The following is a 22,409-nucleotide window of genomic DNA, read 5'->3' on the forward strand; positions in this document are numbered from 1 at the left end:
TGAAAACTCCAAGGATTTCGCTATTTCCGTCACCGAGATCTCAACATTATTCTGTGCTGAATTTAGGTTCCTGGATGACCTCGGCCCGTGCACACCCGAGTATTTATCCACACCACAGGCGGAACTGTGTGGCATTTAAAAAAGTTTTCAAATTGTATTTTTTTCACATCATGAAAGCAAGACAGTGCTCGATACGATCCCTCGAGGGCTTCTTCCGCTTGCAACCTTGAGGTGCGTGCAGTCACTTTTTGAATATTCCCACAGAACTTTCGCTAAATAATTCACTTGAGATGAGATGAAATGTGGCAGCGTTCGTAATATACATAAGTAGGTGCAATCATTTTCAGAAATTTGCTAAGGTGCCTGCGGCTTTTCATTCAACATCATCATACTGCACATGCAGCAGTCACTTAAGACTTGGGAATGTTCTTAATTTGGCAGATATTGACAGTGTTTGGGAGATTGTCGCACAAATAGAGGTTGCAACTAGATAGCAGATGCATTTTAATTTTAATATGATCAAATTAAAAATAATTGTTGATCAGTTAGAAAATGATTTAAAACACAAGTCGAGCGCTGCCATGCCAACATCCTTAAAAGGGAGAGGAGAAAAAAAACCTAAATCTGAGCGCCTGAGGTTTGGGCCGAGGCCAGAACTCACCGCAGCAGAGCCCAGGAATATTAATCAGCTCTCAATGTGCTTGTTGAGAAAGAATATGTGATACTCTTATTGCCAGAAGTCCAGTAATCGTTTTACCTATTATCTATTGATTTATCTTTGTGATTATTTGCTTGTGGAATTTCAACCCATTGTCTTTTATTAGTTTTTTTTTGCCCAATCTCAATTTGGAATACCATTAAAGACTAAAGCAGCATTTCCCGGCGCTGTATGTGCTGTGTTGTACTCGGAAATACCACACAAAAATATCTATGAAAGAACTTTTATTCATAATATATTCATACTTGTACAAGTAAAATAAAATGCATATCTATGGTTCCAATGCAATCTCCATAAACAAATCAACAGCATTCTTTTGGTAAATGCTATCCATAAACCCTTTCCGTCATGAAAATATAACTAAAATGTGGGGTAGGTAAAACATTTGATTTTATGAACATAAAAAACATAACATTACCCAACAAATGCATCACTTTGAATAAATAATGGGGGGGAGATCGTTTATCTTTATTAAACCGACCCAACATTCTTTGTGTTCCCTCTGATCTCCGATATCCTGTATTTGTCTTCTTGTTTTTGTCTTCTTTATCTTTTTCTTTTTTTTTTTTTTTACTTCCGGGGGTCTGTCTAAGCAGTAAAAGCTTTTGAGAGGAAAAAAAGGAGGAGACTCCGCAGTGTGGCTTTGACACGGTACACTTAAGTACATAGAGAACAAATATTTTTGGGCACCGATTCGTTATATACATCAGCTCTGTGGTGTTCTGTAAAGGCATCCATTTCGTCAAATGTATACTTTAGCGTCTTCGTTGTCATTGTTTGTCCTCGCCTTTTCAGTCACTGTCTGTTGTGGATGTCACTGCATCTCCTGTTTTCATTGTCACGAGCATCAACAATCTTTGAGTTCTGTGTTCAAAGTAAGGTTAAGAATCCTAAGACATGGCTAGAGATATCCAGATCATGGGAATGAAGAGAGACTGCAGCGCTTCCAAAGTAGAACCCCGGCCTTTGATGCAGTGGGCATCTGATTTGGGCTTTTTGGAGCACTTCTTTTTCTTCTTGTTCGATGCTGTTGATGACTCCAGGCTGTCTATGAGGTCAGGGCTTAGATTCTCCAGAGACTTGTCCAGGGTGTTGGACAAGGTTCCCAGAGGTCCGTCATTCTGCTTGTTCTGGGTCTCGTTTTTCGTTCGTTCCGGCTCCTTGTATTTAGTCTTAGACATGTTTTCCTTTTCCTTAAGCGGGTTGTTGGTGATTTGTCGGCTCTTGCCGGACAAAATGGAGGACTTGTCGTTATCTCCGAGGCAACACCTGGGAATGGTGTCTCCGAGAGGATTCTCGGTGGTAGAGAATTTCCCTCCCTGCCCCTTGGAGCTGAGCAAGAGATTGGTCTGGATTTGAGGAGTTTCCACACACCCCTCCAAGTCTTCGCTTTTCAGTCGTTTCAGGTCCTTCCCCGTCAGGAACTCGGGAACGTTGCACTCCAACTCAGAGCTGGAACCTTTGAAACGTTTGAACCAGTCCCACAAGGTCCTCGCACGGCAGTCACAGATCCACTGGTTCCCGTTTAAACGCAAATACTGGAGAGACACCAGGGCGTCCATGGTCTCTCCTGTCAAGACGGTGAGATTGTTGAAGAACAAGAACAGGGACTTCAGCTTTCCCAGATCACTGAAAGCTTTAGGTTGGACATAGATAACTCGATTCTGGTGTAGCAGCAGCCGATCCAGATTGATTAACCCTCGCAACATGTTGTCTGTTACTATCTTGATCTTGTTGTTGTGCAGATAGAGATAGGTGAGGTTTGCAAGATCCAGAAAGGTGTCGTCGTGCAGGCTGAGAATGTTATTGTCCTGCAGGTAAAGGTACTGTAGGGAAAACATTCCTCGGAAAACCCCGACGGGGAGCTCCGACAGACCACACCGGTGCAGGTGGAGGGTGTGCAGCTTAGTTAGGCCCCGGAAGGCCGTGGGGCTGATGGTGCGGAGGTTGCCGTTGTCACCAATGTCCAGCTCCTCCAGCCTTTCCAAGCCGTAAAAGGCTCCGGCCTCTATGTAGCTGATGTTGTTGGAGTAGAGCCAGAGAACTGTAAGGTTGTGGCACGAGCTGAAGCTGGTGGACCTCACCACCGTCAGCTTGTTGCTCTGAAGGAATATCCGCTGGCTCCGCACGGGGATCTCGGTGGGGATGGAAAACAGCCCGTGTTGTTGGCAGGCCACGGTGGGCCGGGGCTCGCTGTAGCACACGCACTTGGCGGGGCAGCCGACGGTTTGAGGCACCAGGTTCAGCCACATCACCAGAAAAAGGAGACGCCCCCCTGCAGAGACAGAGAAACACAGGTCAACGGGGAAGACAGTAAAAGTGCATTCAGATTCAAAACCTCAGGGGTAATCCTCGACATACTGTAACAGTGACTTTTCCTTTTTTCACAGCAATGTTTTTTGGGTTTGGGGACACATCTCCTTTCTGCCTCCTCTGTAGACGTGAGGAACTAAAGCAGCTAAAGAGAGTCCCGTGAAGGCTGACTCATTTAAAATTGGGTGGGTGGCTTCTATGTGGAATTAGCTTGCTCTAATGGGGCGGACATAATAGCCGATGGTGTTTCAGCGTTTCTGAAGTTGACATTTAGGAGATAAGCTTCCATGCTTGATGCCTGGGGGCCACGGGGTGGGAAGAGGGCAACGGCGGCCCCACAAGAATTCTACAGTGGCCTTGACTGTAGCATTGTTTCCGAGCGGGGGGGTGGAGATGAGGTGCGGTGGAAGTCTGGGCACAGCTTGTAAAGATCCTCGGATGTGTTTGGCCCGAAGGCATCCGTGTTTAAAAAAAAAGGCGTATTCCGCATTTGCTCGCATTAATTATTTCTGCTTGTCCTCTGCCGCGGATCGGCTCCCGGCCCAGGGGCGGGACAAGGCAAACAAGGGCTGGTTTTGATCCCTGCTGACGTTACGCTCTCGTAAGTGCAATCAAGGTAAAAAGGGAGCGCATATGTTGGTGCTCACGATCCCCCCCTTCACGAGAGAGGTGATGGTGTCAAAGTATCACGGGCTTGCCCAGGAGGTACTCCTTCAATCCACTTCAGCTTCCGTCCTTGCTGGGGATTTCTGATCTCTGCTCCCATGCACACGTGAGGAATCCCAGGGCATGCAGGTTTGACAGGTAGCGAGGCTCTGGAAAATGCATGAGCCTCACTCAGCCCTCCCCTCTCGCCCTCTTCTCATTCCCCTGCAACGTGTTGTGGTGCAGCTCATCTCTGGACCTTGTTAAACGGAGCTCTGGTGGAGCCTGACAGCAGCCCTCTGCTGCACTTTCCTCGCGATCTCCCTGCTCAGCCGTCAGACTGCCACCGGAAAGCTGTCAAGACTTTCAACTCTTTCTGCATCGCAGCACTTCCCACCCCCCCCACCCCCAGCACTGCCTAACAATAGCCATATTTTATCGCACAGCACGCTCTGTGTATCTCCTCTGCCGTCTTCATTTCTTCCCCCCTCCCCCCCCCCCTTTCCCTGTCTATTCATTAACAGGCTATTCCCACCCACGCATCCCAACGTCAAAGCCTGGTTTCCACAGCTCTCGGCGTAATATGTTTGGCATCATGTGTTGAGTGACAGCACGAGCCCCACGGCGTCATCAGCTCCAGTCCTAATTATATTTCCCTCACCAACAGCGTCTTCTCTGACGCATCGGGTTGATTGCGTTGCCAAATGTTGGAAACATGTACCCGTAACATGCAAGTCTAATGTCTAATACATCACTTTCTTTTAATGTTTCCGAATAACCTCTGTGTGACTTCACAGTGACCACCTCTCACTTTCCACTCTAGACATTTTTCATCAATGTTCAGTCGATTTATTGACGGGTCAACAATGTTGCTCTTCCACCATTTTATTTTTCTTGTCTTTACCCCGGATCTAAAAATGCTGCGAAGATTACACAGCAAGGGACTCATGTTAAGCCGTTTGTTGACACAAACTTAAATATCTTAAAATACAGTGGCAAGGTTGGGGTTGCCAAAAAAAATCCATTCCTTATCGTCTCCTTCCAGCTTTGGTTTCAACACTTAATCTTCCCCTATCTGCTGTGTCAAAACATGGCTCCGGGATCTGCCTCCCTCTTTCAGACCCTGGCCGGCCTCTCTTCTGAGAACTATATTATTGTACAGTAGCAATCATCAATCTGTTTGAGAGCGGACAAGCCTCTCAGCTTCCTTCCAGCAGTCACTGTGGCCCCTTCAGCTTTGAATAAAGTACATCAAATAACGCCCTCCCACTCCTCAGAGAGAAACACTTCTATATTTAAAACAGGAGCCTGACAATGTACGGCAGGAGGGCCGGCAGCCAGTGATCTGAAGTGACAAAGCTCCCATGCTGGAGTAATGGAACTGTTTGTTGTAAAAAAAAACAATTCCCCCGCATCCCTGTGATGCGGCCGAGGACACTCTGGGCGCATTATTGGTCCATCGGCATTTTTTGAGGGTGGTATTGGCTTGGATTGAAAAAAAAAAGCCCGAAGCCCGCTACAGCAGACTAGAGTTCAGCAGCTGAACAGGAGGAGGTGTGAGTGACACAGTCCACGTGCAGCTCCGTTTACCCACCGTATGAGTGCATCACTTTTGCCGGACTACTCGCTCATTTGCATGTGTTACCGGGAAACGTTTCGAAGCTCTTGCGCAAACCTGAGCGCGCTCCCCTTTTTGGTCTCATTGTGAAAAACACATCACGCATTCAAAAGCCTTCCTCTCGGGCACGGAGAGAGCTGCAATAAACACACGGGGGCATGCGGGGACGTCACATTCGGAGGGCCTCTCCGATTCATCACGGTGGCTTTACTTTGAAGGGTTTTTCGGATCGGGCAAGGACGGCGTACGCGGCGGTCTTATCCTCTTGGCACAGAGTGGAGGCGATGTCTCTGTCAGAGATGAATCACAGCGCTTCTCCAGAGGGACCTTCTGGCCCCCTTCTGAAATCATACATTGCGGTGTTGTTCAGAGGCGGGGCCGCATTTATCATATTCATGATCCTCCCGCTGAGGTTGTGTATCTAGCGTGGATCCATCCATGCATGGATGAATTGTTTTTATATCGTGCTGAAAGGAATAACGTGGTGACACTGACATTTGTACGAGGCCCAATCTTTGGCACAGCCAATGCACCTAAGAATGAGAACATACCAATGTACGTATATATATATATATATATGCATATACGGTATATAAACTGGGAATAATGAATAATTAAGGTACAGACTTGAAGACTCACAAACAAAGAGTGAGCAGTCCAAACTTAAATACTGAGTATACTCATTATTTTTATCGGCTGACTTTCTTGTGTTTTTTATTTTCAAACTGTGGTGTTTATATATTTGTTTGGTGGGTGAATGAGGCTCCACTTTATGTTTGTTTATTACCTTAATGTTTGTGTCTGTGATTTTAGGGTTCCTTCTGCTCTCCCTTCTGCTATTTTTCAAAACAAAAACAATGTCAACTGTTTTAAACATCGCCCAAAACACATGTTTGTTGAACATTGATGAACAACAAGTATTTCCGAAGCAAATTTATGTCTCCCAACATCCAAGTTATTCATCAAGCATTTACATTTTTAGACTTCCCTATTACCAAAATTTAACTTTGGAGTAGATTTCCAAAATCAGTGCTCTCTATTTCCACTCATGTACTACTTTTGAAAGGCGAGGTTGGGTAGCCCACAGTCACTGTCATGGCTTGACCAGGAGAATATTCCATTTAAGTTTCCTTTGAAGATATTTTACCGCATAGCCCGAGTGAAAAAGTTATACTGAAGGGAATAAAATTTCTTTTTCAGAGCTTTGCAGAGGGATTGGCTGGAAGGGCATCTTCATATGGAAGAAGGTTGTGCTCAGAGGGCCACAGTGGCCTTTTTTTATGGCCAACAAATGCACACTTCCACAGGGTTAAAAAGAGCAACACAGTTACTTGTACTTCAGGTTCCATTTTTAACTTTCTAATTACACTTTTTTTGTCATCTTAACTGCTGTAACGTGATTTTTGTTTCCTTTTTCAAGTAAAAATGCACGTTATGCCAATTATTGAAAAAGTTCTGTTTCAGAAACATGTGTCCTCTTCACCCCACTTCCTAAAAGAACGCAAACACGCAAAACAAACACACATACAAGCAACCAAGTACAGATTTGTGCTTTCCCTCTGCAACATTGATGAACCAGATGCTACGATCTTAAATAAAGATGCAGACATCAGATCAAACTGGTAATTTATGACATTACGGACCAGAGAGTCACGTTGGAGTCCCTTAACCAACCGTCGGTGCAGACGCATCAGTCTTCAGGACACAACTATAAGATGAACAGAGGGGACAGATGAGGTTCTGTTTGACACACATCTGACACACCGATTGCCCCCGAGCAGATGGCTCATGAATAACTGAGGGACCGGAGGTCTGCAGGCAGGGGAAAAGCCAGAGCCTGGCCCCGCTGGGTGCGTTTGGAAAAAAGGGGGCCTGTATGGATCTGTGTGTGAATATTGGAACATCTGTGCACAGAGCAGTGGTGGGCTTTGGCTTTCTGATGGACAGAGATGAGAAGAAAAAAAAGAAAAGGGGTGGCAGCATGCAGAACGTTTTTTGGGGGGGTTTTCGGCCTGATCAATGTTCTCCATTTTAAAGCCCACGCTGTTTTCTACCCTAGAAATCCCTCCAGCATGTCTTCTCCACTGGAAGGTCCCCATTTAGATCAATTCTCCATGCAGTTTAAACCGGTAGGGCGGCCTAGTAGGCATTTCACCGTGCTTTCTAAAACTGGGAGGGCCCCCTCCCCATTGGCAGGGCACCCCATCGGAAGGGCACCCCAGAGGGCATGTTACCCCCCCCCCCCCCCCGAGTCCTCACAAGGCACACAGTTCCCGGAGAGTCTACTCGTCTGAGAGGAAATCAGAGGGCTGGTAGTACCCTGACACGAAGAGAATAAGGTTGCAATCAGGGGGGCTGTCGGATCAAATCTCTGCCCGGCTGCCGAACAATTGAACGCCAAAGTGGAAGAGAAGAGTTCTCCATTTCAACGGCCGACATCACATTACGATCGACCCTTAAAGTGATGCGCTGACCTCCCGGGCGGCTCCAATCGTCACTCAGCGGGATATCAGTCAAGACTGTGTTGTGCTCAACATTTACAAACTGTTGTTGCTGTTCACAATGGTATATAATAACTTGATAAAACACATCCACTTATGTACCATACAGCATATAAATGTGAAGTACTTGCACTGTTCTTGTGGTTTCATTTCATGCCACTGCAGAGCGGTGCTTTACAACCTTTTACAACCTTTCAGAGCCAAACATTCATGTTTTCAATCCGCTTCAATAGCTGTCGTCAGATATACTTTACGTACAAACCATATCATCATTTATAGAATATGATACATTCCTCATGATGCTCCACCTTAAAGAGTTTGAACATTATTATGCTGCCTGAACATTAGTCTTTTTTTTTGCATACTTTAGGCGTTTTTGACATGTTGTTGATTTGCACTTGAAGTGGTATAACATGTCTATGAAATTTGGAGTGGGGTACTGCAGAAGCTCCAAAAACAATTGATTCCACAAAATGCTGGTGCACATTGATCCCCAAGCAGGAATTGTCTACTAAATGAAGGGTCATGTTCACTACTTTCAACCCCAATAACCTGTTTTCACACCGTGTGTAGCGCTTCTCGTGACACTTTGATGCATAGTTGGTTAGATGGATACCAATTATACTACTGACTGAATAAATGAGCAGCAGTCCTACAATTATCAATCAATGTGGTTGTTGAAATGAGCACCCTTTTTCTTCTTTGTTGTCATAAAGGATAGCTGATATAGGGGCAGGTTTGCTTAAATGCCACTGCAGAGGATTCATTGTTGCGTGGTGGCAAAGCGCCACTGGATTAGGGGGCCAAAATGGCACATCCCTCACAAGTCCATTGTGTAGTTGGCGGCGAATCAAGTGGCCCGCGGCCCTGCCTCGTCTCACTGTGAAATGTTCCACAGAAGGCGTCGGGAGTCAAATCCGCCCTGTGAGGTTTTGCAGAAATGGCGCCGATCCAGCTTGGTTCCCGCCCCCACGTGTCACGGACACGGGCATTCTTCACACGTGAAACCATGTCAAAATGCACTACTCGAGTACCGTAAACTGAAAATAATGCAAGCTTCTGCCGAGCATGAGAGTGAGGGGGTGTCCGGCTGCAAATCTTTTGGCCACAGAGGGCTGGGAAAGAATGCCCTACTTTAGGGTTTTGTGGCGAGCGAGCAGCCAGTAGTGCAGCCAAGCATTTTGTACACGGCTTTATCTTAGCTACAGATGGCTGGATAGGAAATAAATGAGGGAGCAGTAGCTGCAGCAGTACATCCCCCCCCCCCATGTGCCTTGGTGTTGCTTAGCTTCCAGGCAGACTTTAGTTCAGGTGTTTGCAGCATCCTTTTTTGTCTTCCCCTCAAGTACTTAAGAGAAATATATCCAGCAGAAGAAACAGGAAAAAAAAGGAGGAAACAGCCAAATATCGGGCAGCCACGTGATCTAACCTGTCCTACGAATTAGCCGTTGACTTTGGCATTATATTATGTTATATAGTATGTTTGTTCCACACCTACAGGGTCTATAGAAGCTGTATCTGGTCAGTACAGTTCCCAAAATAGGGATGCAAACGGAAAATATCATGTTGCCCTGTAGTTGGTGGTTGGTGGTTGATGGTTTTTAATAGGTTTGACTCTCTTTTCCATATATATATAAATGTCCTATTACTTTGGCAATATTGCCTTTATTGAATTGAACACCTTTTTATTGTTGGCACTGTAATCAGAATAACTAGATTTAATTGTTGTGTTGATTCTAGAACGATGTCTAATACAATATATAGTCACAATATTGAGAATCATTTCGAAATGAGCTCTTTGAATATCAGATGAAAAACAAAACGCAACTCACTGCTCCCAAAACGGGCTCTCGTGTCAACGATTTGGACAACGGAGGCCTAATGAATCACAGCTGTTTTATCTAAAAAAAAAAAAGGGGCATTGGCTCCAGTCAGTGTTGGATCACAGCTTTCAGACACTTTCAGTCGGCTGGAGAGGGCACCCACGGAGCAGCTTTTCTCATTTTGGGGAGTGTGAAGGATGAGAACCATCGATGAGGCGACCCGAGCGGAGAACTCAATGTCTTTGCCCTGGGCAGAGTTGTGCTCTCGAAGAATGTTCTCTTTTCTGTTTTCCCGGGGCCTGGAAAGAGAAGCGGCTGCAAACACCACCCACTCCACTTCTTTCTGACAGCTTTATTACTATAACGTTCCTGTGTTTTGGCCGCGGCCCTCCCAGACTGGCACTTGTTGAGCGCTTGGAAGAGAAACTAGATCCGGGTGAAGTGTTGCTACAATTGGGTAATAAATACATCGCAGGGAACATTTCGTCTTTTGACCAGTCTGGATTAAACCAGAGTCAATGTGTGAGTAATCAGCTTAGTTGTTTTGGAGAATTGCCGCGTTGGAAAATGCAGCTGCAGGCGAAACCCGGGAAAATGGATCTCTAAATTGCCACCACCTTCACGGCTTTGTTCTTGATGTTTACGCTCTACTTAATACGGCAAAACCCTTGTGCCCAGGAGAGAAACGGTCGCACGCACGCACCCAAGTCTCTTTCAAGGTTACGCAGAGGTGAATGTGTGACAACATTTAGAGTGGGCAGATTTGTCATTAATGTGAAAAGGTGCAGGTAGAAACGCTGCTCTAGGCGGTGCAAATGTGCCTGAGAGTTCCTCCAGACAAACCATCATTGACACCTTTTTTACCGCCATAATGTGTCATCTAACCCTCTCTCGGTTTTTGCAATGTTGCACTCTGCTGGGATGGGTTAGGGTTAGGGTTAGCAGAGAGCCGGGCTAATGTGTCGTCTACAAAGCCCACGACAACATGGCTCCAAAGAACCGCAAACATCGCTGAACCCGGCGTCACCGAGGGGGGTGGGGGGGGGGCGCTGTGTACGCGGTGTGGCCCATATACCATTACCCACAGACACAAAACGGGCGCGCACAGATCCGCGTGCTTCCGAAGGTCTGGTGCACGCCGCTGCGTCTCCTGCCCTCATTATTTCCCACAAGCAGTTCCAAATGGAGGGGATTCCTGACATTTCCTGTTTGATGTGAGTGAAAGTAGAAAATGTGATTTTTTTTAAAGGGATGGCTTGTAAAAAGCAGGTTCCCTCAGTTGGTTGTAGCTAGAGTTCATTTGTTATTACGGGAAGTATGCATTGCATCCTACAGCATCTTCGATCAAATGCTTTGAGGAAAAAAAGGACTTTTGTCCGTCTCAGACCTTACTAAACCTGTTCATTAATTTCATTCGAAGGATTCCTGCGCCTCCTTTACCTGTGGCCTCATTACGTGTCACCGGAGTATTCCGCAAGCTGCTCGCTGAACAGCTGCGAGTAGTAACAACAGCCATGTTTGTTGATTGCATTGGAGACCCTTTTTTCGCTGGATTTATTTTCGGGACGTTTGGAGCGAGTCCTGCTAGCAAGGCAGGTCGGATCCTTTTAATATGTAGCTAATGCTCGCTGGTTTCTCCGTTGAGGCCAGACCCTGATTCAAGCAAAAAAAAACTACAAGCTCTGTCTTAACTTCATCCACCTCTTGTCTGGTGTTGAAAAAAGTGCACAGTGAATGTTGCAGTCCACTGTGCGCTTTTTTCAACACCAGACAAGAGGTGGATGAAGTTAAGACAGAGCTTGTAGTTTTTTTTCCCTCAGGATTTGGCAAAGAGCAAAAAAGAATATATAATATGAATATTCTACTTCAAACCAAATGTTTTTCATGTTCAGTAAGCAAAGACAAGTGTAGTCTGCACTGTATTCAACCATTGTATTTCTGGAACATTGCTTTGTTTAAGAGGTATTCCAAAATAAATGTATTAAATAACTTTTGTAGTTTTTGCAGAGAGTAGGTTTTAAATACTTAGTTCTTAAATTGACCACAGATGGCTTTCATCATTACAAATGTGGAGCACTCGTGAGACTGCAGTCCTCCTTGGAAAGCTGATAAAGATAGCAATAAACAAATAAATACATAATAATTAAAACATCTTGAATTAGCCGTATGAGGTCAGAAGCCCACTTCTGCAGTTTGAGGGGACGGACCGTCTTGTTGTTGCCCGCATCAGGATGAACGTGTTTAATTTGCATGAATTCAACACATATCGAAGACCTAAATTCTCCACCTCATGCGACGCATCTTCTCACGCGTCGACTCTTATGGCGGCCATTCATTTTTGTTCCCAGTGCCTTACTCATCAGACATGTACAGGAATTCCAAAGAATTTGCCAGAGGAAGAAAGAAATAGAAAAGAATGAGATTAATAAATAACTAAAATTAGGTGGACCATTAATGGAGCGTTAACTAATGCTGCCCAGCTTTCTTGTACATCCATCTATTTTGGATGTGTAGGCAGCCCTGGAGGCGCGTTGACCTGAAAAAGACAAACCTCTCCCTTCCTTTCATCTTTTGAGTCAGTTCCTACGAGCGAATTGTATTAGAGCCAATAACACGAGGCCTACTCCTGCAGTGCTGCCCTCTAACAAGAGCAGTCTGCTCTTCGTGCGTTTTTTTTCCTCCCATAATATCCAAAATAGTGCCGTCAAGAGAATATGTTGGGATTTGTTGTGCAACGGAAGCGACTGCAAAACTGGTAGATATTTGTGGAGGCTACACTACACTCTCTGTGATGTGCATGTAGGTGGCTCTTTGACATTAGTGAGGTGTAGGATCTCACATCGTCCACCGCCTCCGCACTCATCTGATTCATTCTCTATTCCGGACCTTCAGCTCAGGCCAAAAACATGCAACTACAACTTTAATACTGTTGACTTATGAAGTATTTAATGTGTATATTAAAGCACAGCTGTACACTACGGGGTCTTTATTCTCCAGTTCTACGCTTGGAAGAGAAAATATGAAATTTGTAGCATCTTAAATGAAACTGAAACACCAAGACTTGGCTGAAAATGAGATGGTTTCTGATCTTTATATGTAGAATAATGGACAAAAGTCAAATGATAGGAGTCAATAGGAAGGGAAGGACAAATAAGTATCGCCACAATCAAAAATCTATCCCAATACAGAAGATTAAGGCCCTCTTCTCATGTTTTATGTAATGAAAAGCAATGCCGGGAAGTAGGCAAATCTGTCTTTGTTTCTGCATCAGTGACGGACTGACTGTTGTACGCAGTGCGTCGCAGCAAGGTCTCTCTTAGTGACTTTGGCAGCCTCTAAGCATCTCCCATTTGGGGCATTCTCATTTCTTCCTCACCTTGCCCTCCAACAAAAGGAATTGAAACAGCTTCGGTCCGGTTGGTTTAATAAGCCCGCTTCAGAGAGAGTCTTAGTGAGCGCTCCCTCCTTTGGAAGAATAGAGGGAGAAAGTCTTGTGCATTATTTACCACCCGCCACAGAACCGCCGCGCCCTGCGCTGACAAAGAGGACTGCTGCAGGAAAATGGATTTTTCTGCAGGGGAGCTCAGATAAGAAGGATAGAGGGAGGAAAGGATAAAAAAAGAAAAGAAGGGGATGAAAACTGAAAGACATTAGGACATTCCCACCCAGCCGAGACCAGAATCAGTTCAATGACCTGGCACAAGCCTGTCTGCTTTTTTCCTCCTCTTCCTCCCTGTCGGCCTGATAAGGGCAGTTATTTACATCAGATGCCTCCACGATTCAGTCACTGGAAAGGTCAAACCGTGGCCCAAAGCTCAGTTCGAGCTGCAAAGTCATCATTCCTGCCCTTTTATCTCCCAAGTGAGGGATGATCCAAGGCCGAGTGCCAGGCCGGTGCGCCCCCATCATGCCCTCTAACCCCTTCAACTTCTCCCCCCCCTGCACCTCCATGGCATCCAAAGAGGGCTGGTGTTTCGCAACACCTTGCGTGGTGTGGAGCGGCCATCAGATTCGACCAGTAGAGTAGAGATCCAATTGTGTCCAAGATGTCTTTGAGGCAGTAATGGGCTTGGATTGAGCTTTCAACAACCGGCTCTTGTGAACAAGCGATGAAAGGGGTAAACGCGCCAGAGAATGGCCTACCATCTGAGACTTTACCCTACCTCCCCGACATTTGTTTTGTACGCGGTGAGTTGTGTACAACTGTTGGTGTCACCGTCCCAAAAACGACTGTAATGCTGCGAGTGATGCGCTGGTGCAATTTGAGCGTCGCTTTGCTGTGGGATGACCCAACTGACAACATTCCCTGCTTTGCTGCCTGGGTAATGAGTCATACCAGCCCTGGAGAAAAACTATCTGGTATTTTTAAACTGCATCCTTCAGCTGTTCCTTTGTCCCTGGAGCTCCAGCTTGTAAGCTCTTGGTGACTCTTGTAAAACGAATGCCATTGTAGTGCTTTGTGCTAATTGTGCTAATATGTCTGAATAATACAAAACATTTCAGTACTTTTGGTCCATCCATAACACATGCATTTTTAATGTCTAAAAATGACTCAACACTAATATAGAATTATGCGAAAAAACATGGTTCCCCTTTTATTAAACAAGTTTTACTTTTCATTCACAAAAACAAATCGACCATCACACGCTGATCGCAAGAGCTTCCAAAAAATCTTGTGTAAACTCGTCCAAGAGTCAACACCATAAGTGGAGTTATTATTAATATTGTCAATATATTTATTTAGACAAGACAGCCAAGGAAAAAACATTGTTTTCTAATGAATTGGTCCATTTTGAGATTTAATCATGTTTCTTTCAGGCTCGTGGAAAGAAATTCAGAATATAGATATTTATTTTGCTACTTCTTTTTCATAGTTCATAGATTTGTCTCTCATAACAAAATATATATTTTATCAATGTAAAGAAAGCTTTTCCAGTTATTTTAACCCAACCCTAACCCTCTTTCCTCAATAGTCCACATATGCTAATACATCTAATATGTTTTTATATGTATGTGGCAAAGGGACTGGTTCGTATATAATGTTGTCATGTTTTGATTTGTAACAGCTGATGGCTTGAACTGTGCATGTGCCTCTTGACGTGACGCATACATGTTTGCTATCCCTTCGTGACCCTGACGAGAAACAAGAGAGACACTGGAGGGTAAGTTAACCGAATCCCTCCTGGTTCCCTCATTGGAAAACCTCTAAAGTCTTCTCTCCACATCTGCATTCTGCCGCATCACCTGAGCAGCCGTCCCCTGACAGCTGGGATTTCAATCATTCTGCTGAGCTCGTAACACCCCCCCCCCCGCTCCCTCCCCCCTTTATTCCCCACGCCGCCACCCGCCAATGTCATGCTACATTTTCCAGTCCACACTGATGTGAGCACTCAGGTTTTAAAGCTTCCTCATGGACCCCATCATGGGCTGGCCATTAAATGGCGTCAGATGGAACATAAGACGACCGTTTTGCATTCCCCTGGGTGAAACCCGCTGCATTAAAGGTCGTGAGGCATCAGTGCGCGACTATGCACACATGTTTTCCAAAGACCAGTGAGCGGTAGCGACAGAACGTGCACAGAAATGGGGCTTCACAGCTTTGGTGGTTAACTAAAGATTGTGTTCGCTCCTCTACTTTCGTTGGTCATATTTATGTTAAACCACTTCAGGTATTGCAGGGTTCCCGAGAAAAACAAAAGGCTTCTCTGAGCAGCAATTCGTGCCTCCGAAAAATTATCATTGCTCACCAGCCGGCAGAAGGCAAGACGGGAGTTTTGTGCCGCAATGAATTGAGCATAAATTTGGTCGTGAACAAGTGCAACAAATCCCACCGTGTGCTGTGCTAACTATTTGTATGAGTGCAAGCTAACCCAACAGAACAACCCGATATGCTAATCGTGAAAACACTGAACCTCAAGGCTGTGCACCGTGCTTCTGAAAACAAAGCACGGTGCACTTTCTAGGCTCATCAGGAGCTCATGGAGCTTCTGCACTTTTTCGCGAACATGACGTGCCATTTATGATTAATGGCATTACCGGGCAGGGCCGAGATAAGAGCTCAATTAGCTGTGTGGGCAAGGACCATGACTCTATCTCCAATGACTAATCCCATGGCTTTTGTTATGATTAGCACGTGCAGGGTTTTAATCTTGGCTTCCGGGCGCCCGCCTGGCATTGGCCGCAAACTCAAATGATTCATTAGCAGTAAAAATATAAAATTAAAAAAAGAACACCTCTTTCCCGTGTGTGGCCCAACTGTGCGCTGCATGTTGGTGGCTGCACGGCTCTCTGCCGTCCATGCGCTTTGGATGTATCAGTTGGCAAAACATTAAGTTCTGTCTATTAAGTGAAATTAATTCATCCACCTTGTTAATATTTTAGCAAGAGGGGTCTCTTGAGAGTTATCATCTCAAGCCCACTCACTCTCCCGGGGAGGTGTACTGCCTGCGTGCTTGAACCGATCCTGGTTTCCAACAGATATGGCTACAGCAGCAGCAGCATTGCCCGGGGAATTACGCGGGAGCCCATAATCTCTACAGAACTGTGGAGCTGTCAACCGACCGCAGAGTACTACAGCACAAAGAGGTCCCCTAACAAGGCTCTTAATAATTCACCAGTTGTCCATCGAGAACAATCAAGGAAAATCCTTTCAATCTTAATTCGGGTTAGAAAACGTCCATATTTAAAATAAAACAAAGCAACATTCACAGGAATGCGTCGGTATGCATGGATCAAGGCATAGTGGTATTTGTCGGTGCTGATGAAAAGCACAAAGTAGTTGTGTCCGCATCTTGCTTCATTCTGCACGTTGTAGCCCTCGTACTCTGCAGGGGGAAACTTAGCCATCTGCTCGCCAATACACAGGAACAAACAACAGACAGACCAGCCGACACAGGCGGGCACCAGCAAAGGACTGTGGGAAACCGGGGGAGGGGCAGATACACGATCGCAAAGGGGGCAGCTAAATGTGGGATGGGAGCAGTCGCCCAAAACCCGAGAGCCGAGGGGCCAATCGAGGCCGATGAGAGAGCAGGCAGGAGGAAAGGGAGATGATGGGTGGAGGGAGAAAGTAAATGTAGCCGGCTTTACATTGAGAGGATAAAAGCTTTGGAAAATAGAGAAGGGCGAAGTGTGGACAGGTTACAGAGAGAGAAAGAAGGAGGGAGGGAGGGGAAGAAAGAAAAGGCCCGATTCGGGGATGCAATCCGTTTTTAATCCCGAGATGCCAGAAGTCGAGAACAACTTGGCTTTAATCAGGAGGCTACATGGTCAAATGAATGTAATTTTTGGATTACGATTATCGCGCGCGAGCCAACGGCAGCAAAGCAAATATGGAGAAACGTGTGACTTCGCTGTCCCTCACATGCTTCTTGTGACGCAATCTAAAGCGTGCAAGGCTGGCGGCGGAGGTGTAACTGCCCAAATATGCCGTGGGCATGTGGGAGAGGCTTAAGCTTGCCCCCTAGTGTTCATTCCAGTCCCTGAAGGCAGCAGAACAAAGCGGTATGTCTGTTATTACATCCCACAATCTGTAAATGAGGACAGCAAAAGTCTTCCAAAATGGGTAGTATCAGGGTTTGAAATGGTCCATGGTATTTATTTAAACATGTCATTTTCCAGCTTTCTGGCCTTTTCCAGTCAGGTTTCAACATAGTAACGCACATATCCATGAATCTTTTTTTTTTGTATAAAAGGACAGCTGCATTGGGAATAAGTGAACTTTTCTTTCCTAGTTGAATTTCAATTTGTCTAGCCTTGTTATTAATGGAGTGATCCTCGTGAAGCCACCCATGTTAATATTTAGGTTTTCTCTGTCTCTTGGTATCCGATGAAGCAGCGTATGTCCTTTTCAATTAATTTCTGTATTTTGCAGGGTAGTACATTAGGGGGCATGTTCACGACTGAGACACGATGTCCCGCGATGTTGAAGCCGACGTTTGATCAGCACATCCGCTTCCTCTTTAGACAGTTCCTGTATAGATAGAGACAGCGAGACTTGGACATATGTTTCTGGGTTGACATGTACGATGATAAATAATCAAGTGGTTTGGCATCAAAGGCAATGGGGGGAAAAAAACCGCTTCTAACAGTGGGAAAGAACCACAAAAAAAGTGAGAAGTGGACAGCTTCATAACAAATTGAGCAAAACCCTGCAAATCAACGTCAAAATAAGCAATGGAAATATTCATTAATTGAAAGCTAGAGAAGAATTTTATCTTTTAACTAGACCTTCATTCTCTCGGCCTAAGAAATTATCCAAAGGGGCGATTTACATGAATTCATGGGGAAACCGCCCCACACTGAGAAAAACCTGAGAAGTTTCACCGAACCAAAAAAACACATCTTGTACAACCTCATAATGAAACGGAGGAGAGAGCAGGGCCCCGCGGTGCTGTTGGTCTGGCACGCAGTTTACTTCCATTCACACACGTATCTGTCTAGGCAGGTGAAAAGGCATCTTTATCACTCGGCGTGTTGCCCTTGTACACCAGATATATTGTACAATGTTTTTTTTGTCTCTCCCATCTCTTTGTGATAAGCCAAGCTTTGCCGTTTGACAGATCGAATCCCTGTTGCCGCTGGTATAAAAGCCAAATCAAAGCAGAGTGACTGTAGCAGCTTAGCCGTCACTGGCTCCACGTGGTTATCAGTGAACAGTGTCGATGTGCCGGATCAGGGTAAAATCCACTGTGTCAAAAAGAGATTTAGGTTATGTTTACTTTCATTAAAAAATTGGGGACAATGCCAATCAAAATTTGCACGAAATAATCATTTTAGATGATCTGTTTTCTTTTAACCAGAAGTTTAAAAACCACAGATTAGGAAGGTTAGGAATGGTACATTGCTTATATAATGCATATATCTAATTCTCATTTGTGCACACAAACATGGCACTGTGCAAGACGCTGGCTTGACCATGGGAGAAAGATCAGTGTCTTGCACAATCACACACACAAGAGGAGGAGGAGGAGGAATAGAGGATCAAAGTGCCAGCTAGAGGGAAGGTACTGTGCTGTATTGGAGGCCCAATAGGTCGATCGCCATGTTGGTGCCGGCAGATCGTCACGTCACCACTGTTAAGGAGCTAACAGAAAACCTGCTAGTGCTTATTAGCGACCGTTGCTAACTACTAGCTCCCACGTTCAATTGCGTTCGAAAGCACCCCTGGCTGACTCAAACCAGCGCAAGTCCTCCGAGTAGGAATGTGCGGAGCGGTCGTGGGCGGTTCACTCGCTTCTGACGGATTGGAGGCTCGTTGTTTATTCATATTAATTAGCTTTGCGCTCAGTGTGAGGTCAGCGGTGTTGTTCCGTTTGTTTACCCGCTACGACGCGTTCATCTGACGACTGCTGCGCTCTCGTCGTTGTACGCATCACGCGTACTGGTATTGCGACTGGCCCCTCAATTGTTAGATACTTACTGCAAACCCTGAACGACAGGCCCAAAATGTGGCACTTTTCTTCTGCAAAAGGACTCAAGTGATTATTTTTTCTGTCCTAATTCTAATCCATTTCCCCATTAATCACTTTGGTTCTAGACCAACGAACACAGCAAGAGCTGACTGTTTATTCATTAGCTATTTTCTTTGTTCTATATCTAATTAGTTACACGTAGTGGTGTAGCGTTGTTGCTGTGTTAGTCTGTGGTATTTCTGGTCCCGAGCTCTGCAGTGTGGGAATCGTAACACTTGTGCGTGCGTGTGTGTGCGTGTGTGTGTGTGTCTACGATGTTGGCTTCCAGTCAAAACCTTTGCTTTGCTGAGGGCCAACTCTTGGTTGGGGCAGGAAACGCCTACACTACACGCGATGACAGTGTGCGTGAAAAGCTGCTTATTTCGGTCGCATGATTTCCAAAATAAGAATTCGACTTCAGAGAGTCTTCTGGAAAAAGCAAACTAATTTACACATCACTCTGGTAGTTATCATGTTTTAAAAGGGAATATTCAAACATTGCTGACTATCCCCTGATGCTACACACCTATTATCTAAGCATTTGTGCTTCCCGGAGTGGAACAAATTGGTTGCCTTAACCACGATTCTCTCACACAGTGCGAGAGACAATAGGGGAAATGGGCATATGGCACGGAAAGAAAAGCACATGTTTCTCTCCAAGGATACCATATCCTCTCATTTTTCCCACATTGTTCCTTTTTTTTTCCACTTGAGAGCTTGTTCCCCCGCCAGAAATGTTCGTTTGACACGGAAATGGACACGAAGGTTATGATCTAACGTCCCCGCACACAATCAGCCTGACCAAAGGATCCTATGTGGACAAGATACGGCCTTTATAGCTGAAATAGCTTATTACACAGGGCCATGCAATCTCCTCTTCGAAGGCTGCCCTCTGATACAGCCAGCAGAGCTTAGCAGTAAAAAATGCAAAACCATTACCTTATTGCAAGAAGAGGGGATAATTATTATTCCCTTCCTAAACAGAAAATCATAGCCCAAAGCAGGGATGTGTCAGGATCCGGGTCTCTCCCTCTCTCTTCCCCTCTGCCATACACATTCACTGACACACTCATTTACCCATTAGTCTCACCTTAGCGCACACACCCACTTCTCACGTAGTCTTCCCATCCACCTGCCGCTCATTCCAATCAGTGCCCGCCCCGTTTGCTGTTACACCTGTTTCTCGTCATGTCTAATCACCCTGTCTATATCTTGCATGTGTTCCCTTTGTGTCTTGTCGGATTGTTATTGTAAGTCGAGTTCTTGCCTTGTCCAGCAGCCTCAAGACCCCGCTGTCTCTTACGCACAGCCTAGTCCTGCCCGCCCGATCTCCAGCGTCGCGCCGCGGAAGCTGCATCCCGTGGGCTCCTGTCGAGCTTCCCTCTTCATGGAGGAGACCTCCCCGCCCGGAGGATTACCTTGTGTTTTGCCTTTTGTTTAGCTGGTCCCTTAGAGGATACATTTTCGTTCTATGTTTTGCCTTCGAGCTCGGCTCGTTGTTTCAGTTGATAATTAAAACCCTCATTTCTGTGACTTCCCTCTGCGTGTGGATCCTTTCCGCCAGATACGCACCACCGCGTGACAGGATGAGCTTACGAGAGCTGGAAATCGGCTTGTAGGCCCCTATGTCCTTTTTAAATGTACCATTGGGTCTCTTTCTGTTGTCTGGCATTTGCATGCATACGCGACAGGGCTCATTTCTATGAGAACTTTGCAACATTGAGGTTTTGTGCACTGCCCAGATAGACATTCATTGGCCTCGGAGTGGAGCCAATAGAGATGGCTCAACAGCAGGCACCAATGTAATTGCCATTATTAAAAGTGCATTATTGCCTGTTCTGCCAATAGAAACTGCAACCACCAATGGCCTGTGTCGTTCTGCCCTCTCCTTAAGACTAATATCCCACATGGAGAGCTAATCCGATGGGACGTTGCACTTAAATCAACATTTTGACGCCCCGGCCTGAGGTGACTATTTGGAAACTGCTCTTTAAAAAAGAATATACTTCACTTGTGATCGGTTCAGACCAGACACGGACTCCAAAAGCGCAGTCGATAAAGTCTCATGCTCATCGGGGGGGGGGGGGGGGAGCGTGACAGCAGCAGAGAGACGAGACCCCCGTCAATCATGTGGGCCTCATCACGATGGCGTAGACGCTCGGCTCCCCCCGAAATAGGCACCGACGAAGCCAAGCCGATACCATCTCCATCTCTCTTATTTGGAGAGGGGTCAAGAGGTCATTATGGACTCGAGGACCCTTTGCAGGCTTTCTGCATCCCTAAAAAACGAGCGCTCCTGCTTTCGGGCTGCCTTTTTTATCGGAGGATATGAAATGTGCCCCCCTCCTCCCCCCCCCCCCCCCCTCCCGGGGCAACGTCAGAGCGGGTGGGTCACAGCCGCAGCAGCAGCTGCTGTGTTCTGGCACCTGTTGACCAACGGTTGTCACCCGGAATCTGAGCACGCGCCTCTGAGCTACTTCTGGGGTGCGCTGCTTTCGTTTTTTTCGAGTCCTGCAACTTGTTTCCTCGGTGTGAGTTTATTCAGACGGAGCTTCCCCCGTGCCGACTTTCTGACCTACTTTCTGATTTAGAAGTGTGTTTTGACGTTTTTTGTCTAACGTTGAACAGTTGAACATTGCAAAGTCAAGTCAAATCTGCTCACAGTGGACATCTCTTTCAGAAAATTCCATCCCGCTGTGGCGTGCCGCTTTTTTCTCTCTTTCATTAAATGGTTTATTTCGGTGCTCTAATGTAGAAAATTGTGATAATAAATGAATGGCATGTTTACAATGACGCTCCTAACGGTAGGTCAAAGGTGAAGTCGTAAACTCTGTTGGGCATCTGGCTGCTGGCAACATTCTTCAAACGTGTTTCCTCGCATCAAAATAACAGTTTGTGGGATGTGAAAATGAGATATTGTATTTCTTATCTTGGTAAGAGGGTTCTCAGCCACTTGGAATGTCCCGTAAAACATGAGGATGAACTGAGAAATCATTGATTTGTGCCAATAGAATTATGTTAAGTATACTTACTATGACACACTGTATACAAGTTCTCACTGCTCTCTTTTATCTTGAAGTCGTAAACATCACATCTCATATCAATAAATCTTTCCAGTAACGATCTAACTTCTCATGTGTCTTGCCACATCTGACTTCTTTGTCGGTGAACCAAAGGAAGTCAAAATGTCCCATTTGCTATTTATTTCCAAGTATGTTTTGAACGGGACTTTGAGAACAACCCCCGCCCCCCAACACCTCTCCCTCTGCTGAGTGAACACCAGGATGGGTCACATGATCTCATCACCTCCTCTTAAACTGATTTGAGCATCCACCGCGT

The 22,409-nt window shown here is 45.7% G+C and overlaps 1 protein-coding gene across 1 annotated transcript in view; it reads right to left on the bottom strand.

Moving 5' to 3' along the window:
• Positions 1–927: 927 nt before the first annotated feature.
• rtn4r (reticulon 4 receptor) overlaps positions 928–22,409 on the bottom strand; it is a 36,261-nt gene continuing 14,779 nt past the window's right edge. The window contains exon 2 of the mRNA XM_037482878.2: positions 928–2,993. Within this exon, the coding sequence (XP_037338775.1) occupies positions 1,609–2,993 (1,385 nt within the window). The 3' untranslated portion in view covers positions 928–1,608. The remainder of the gene's footprint in view (positions 2,994–22,409) is intronic.

The sequence above is a fragment of the Pungitius pungitius genome, chromosome 5 (assembly GCF_949316345.1).
Source record: "Pungitius pungitius chromosome 5, fPunPun2.1, whole genome shotgun sequence".
Lineage (NCBI taxonomy): Eukaryota > Metazoa > Chordata > Actinopteri > Perciformes > Gasterosteidae > Pungitius > Pungitius pungitius.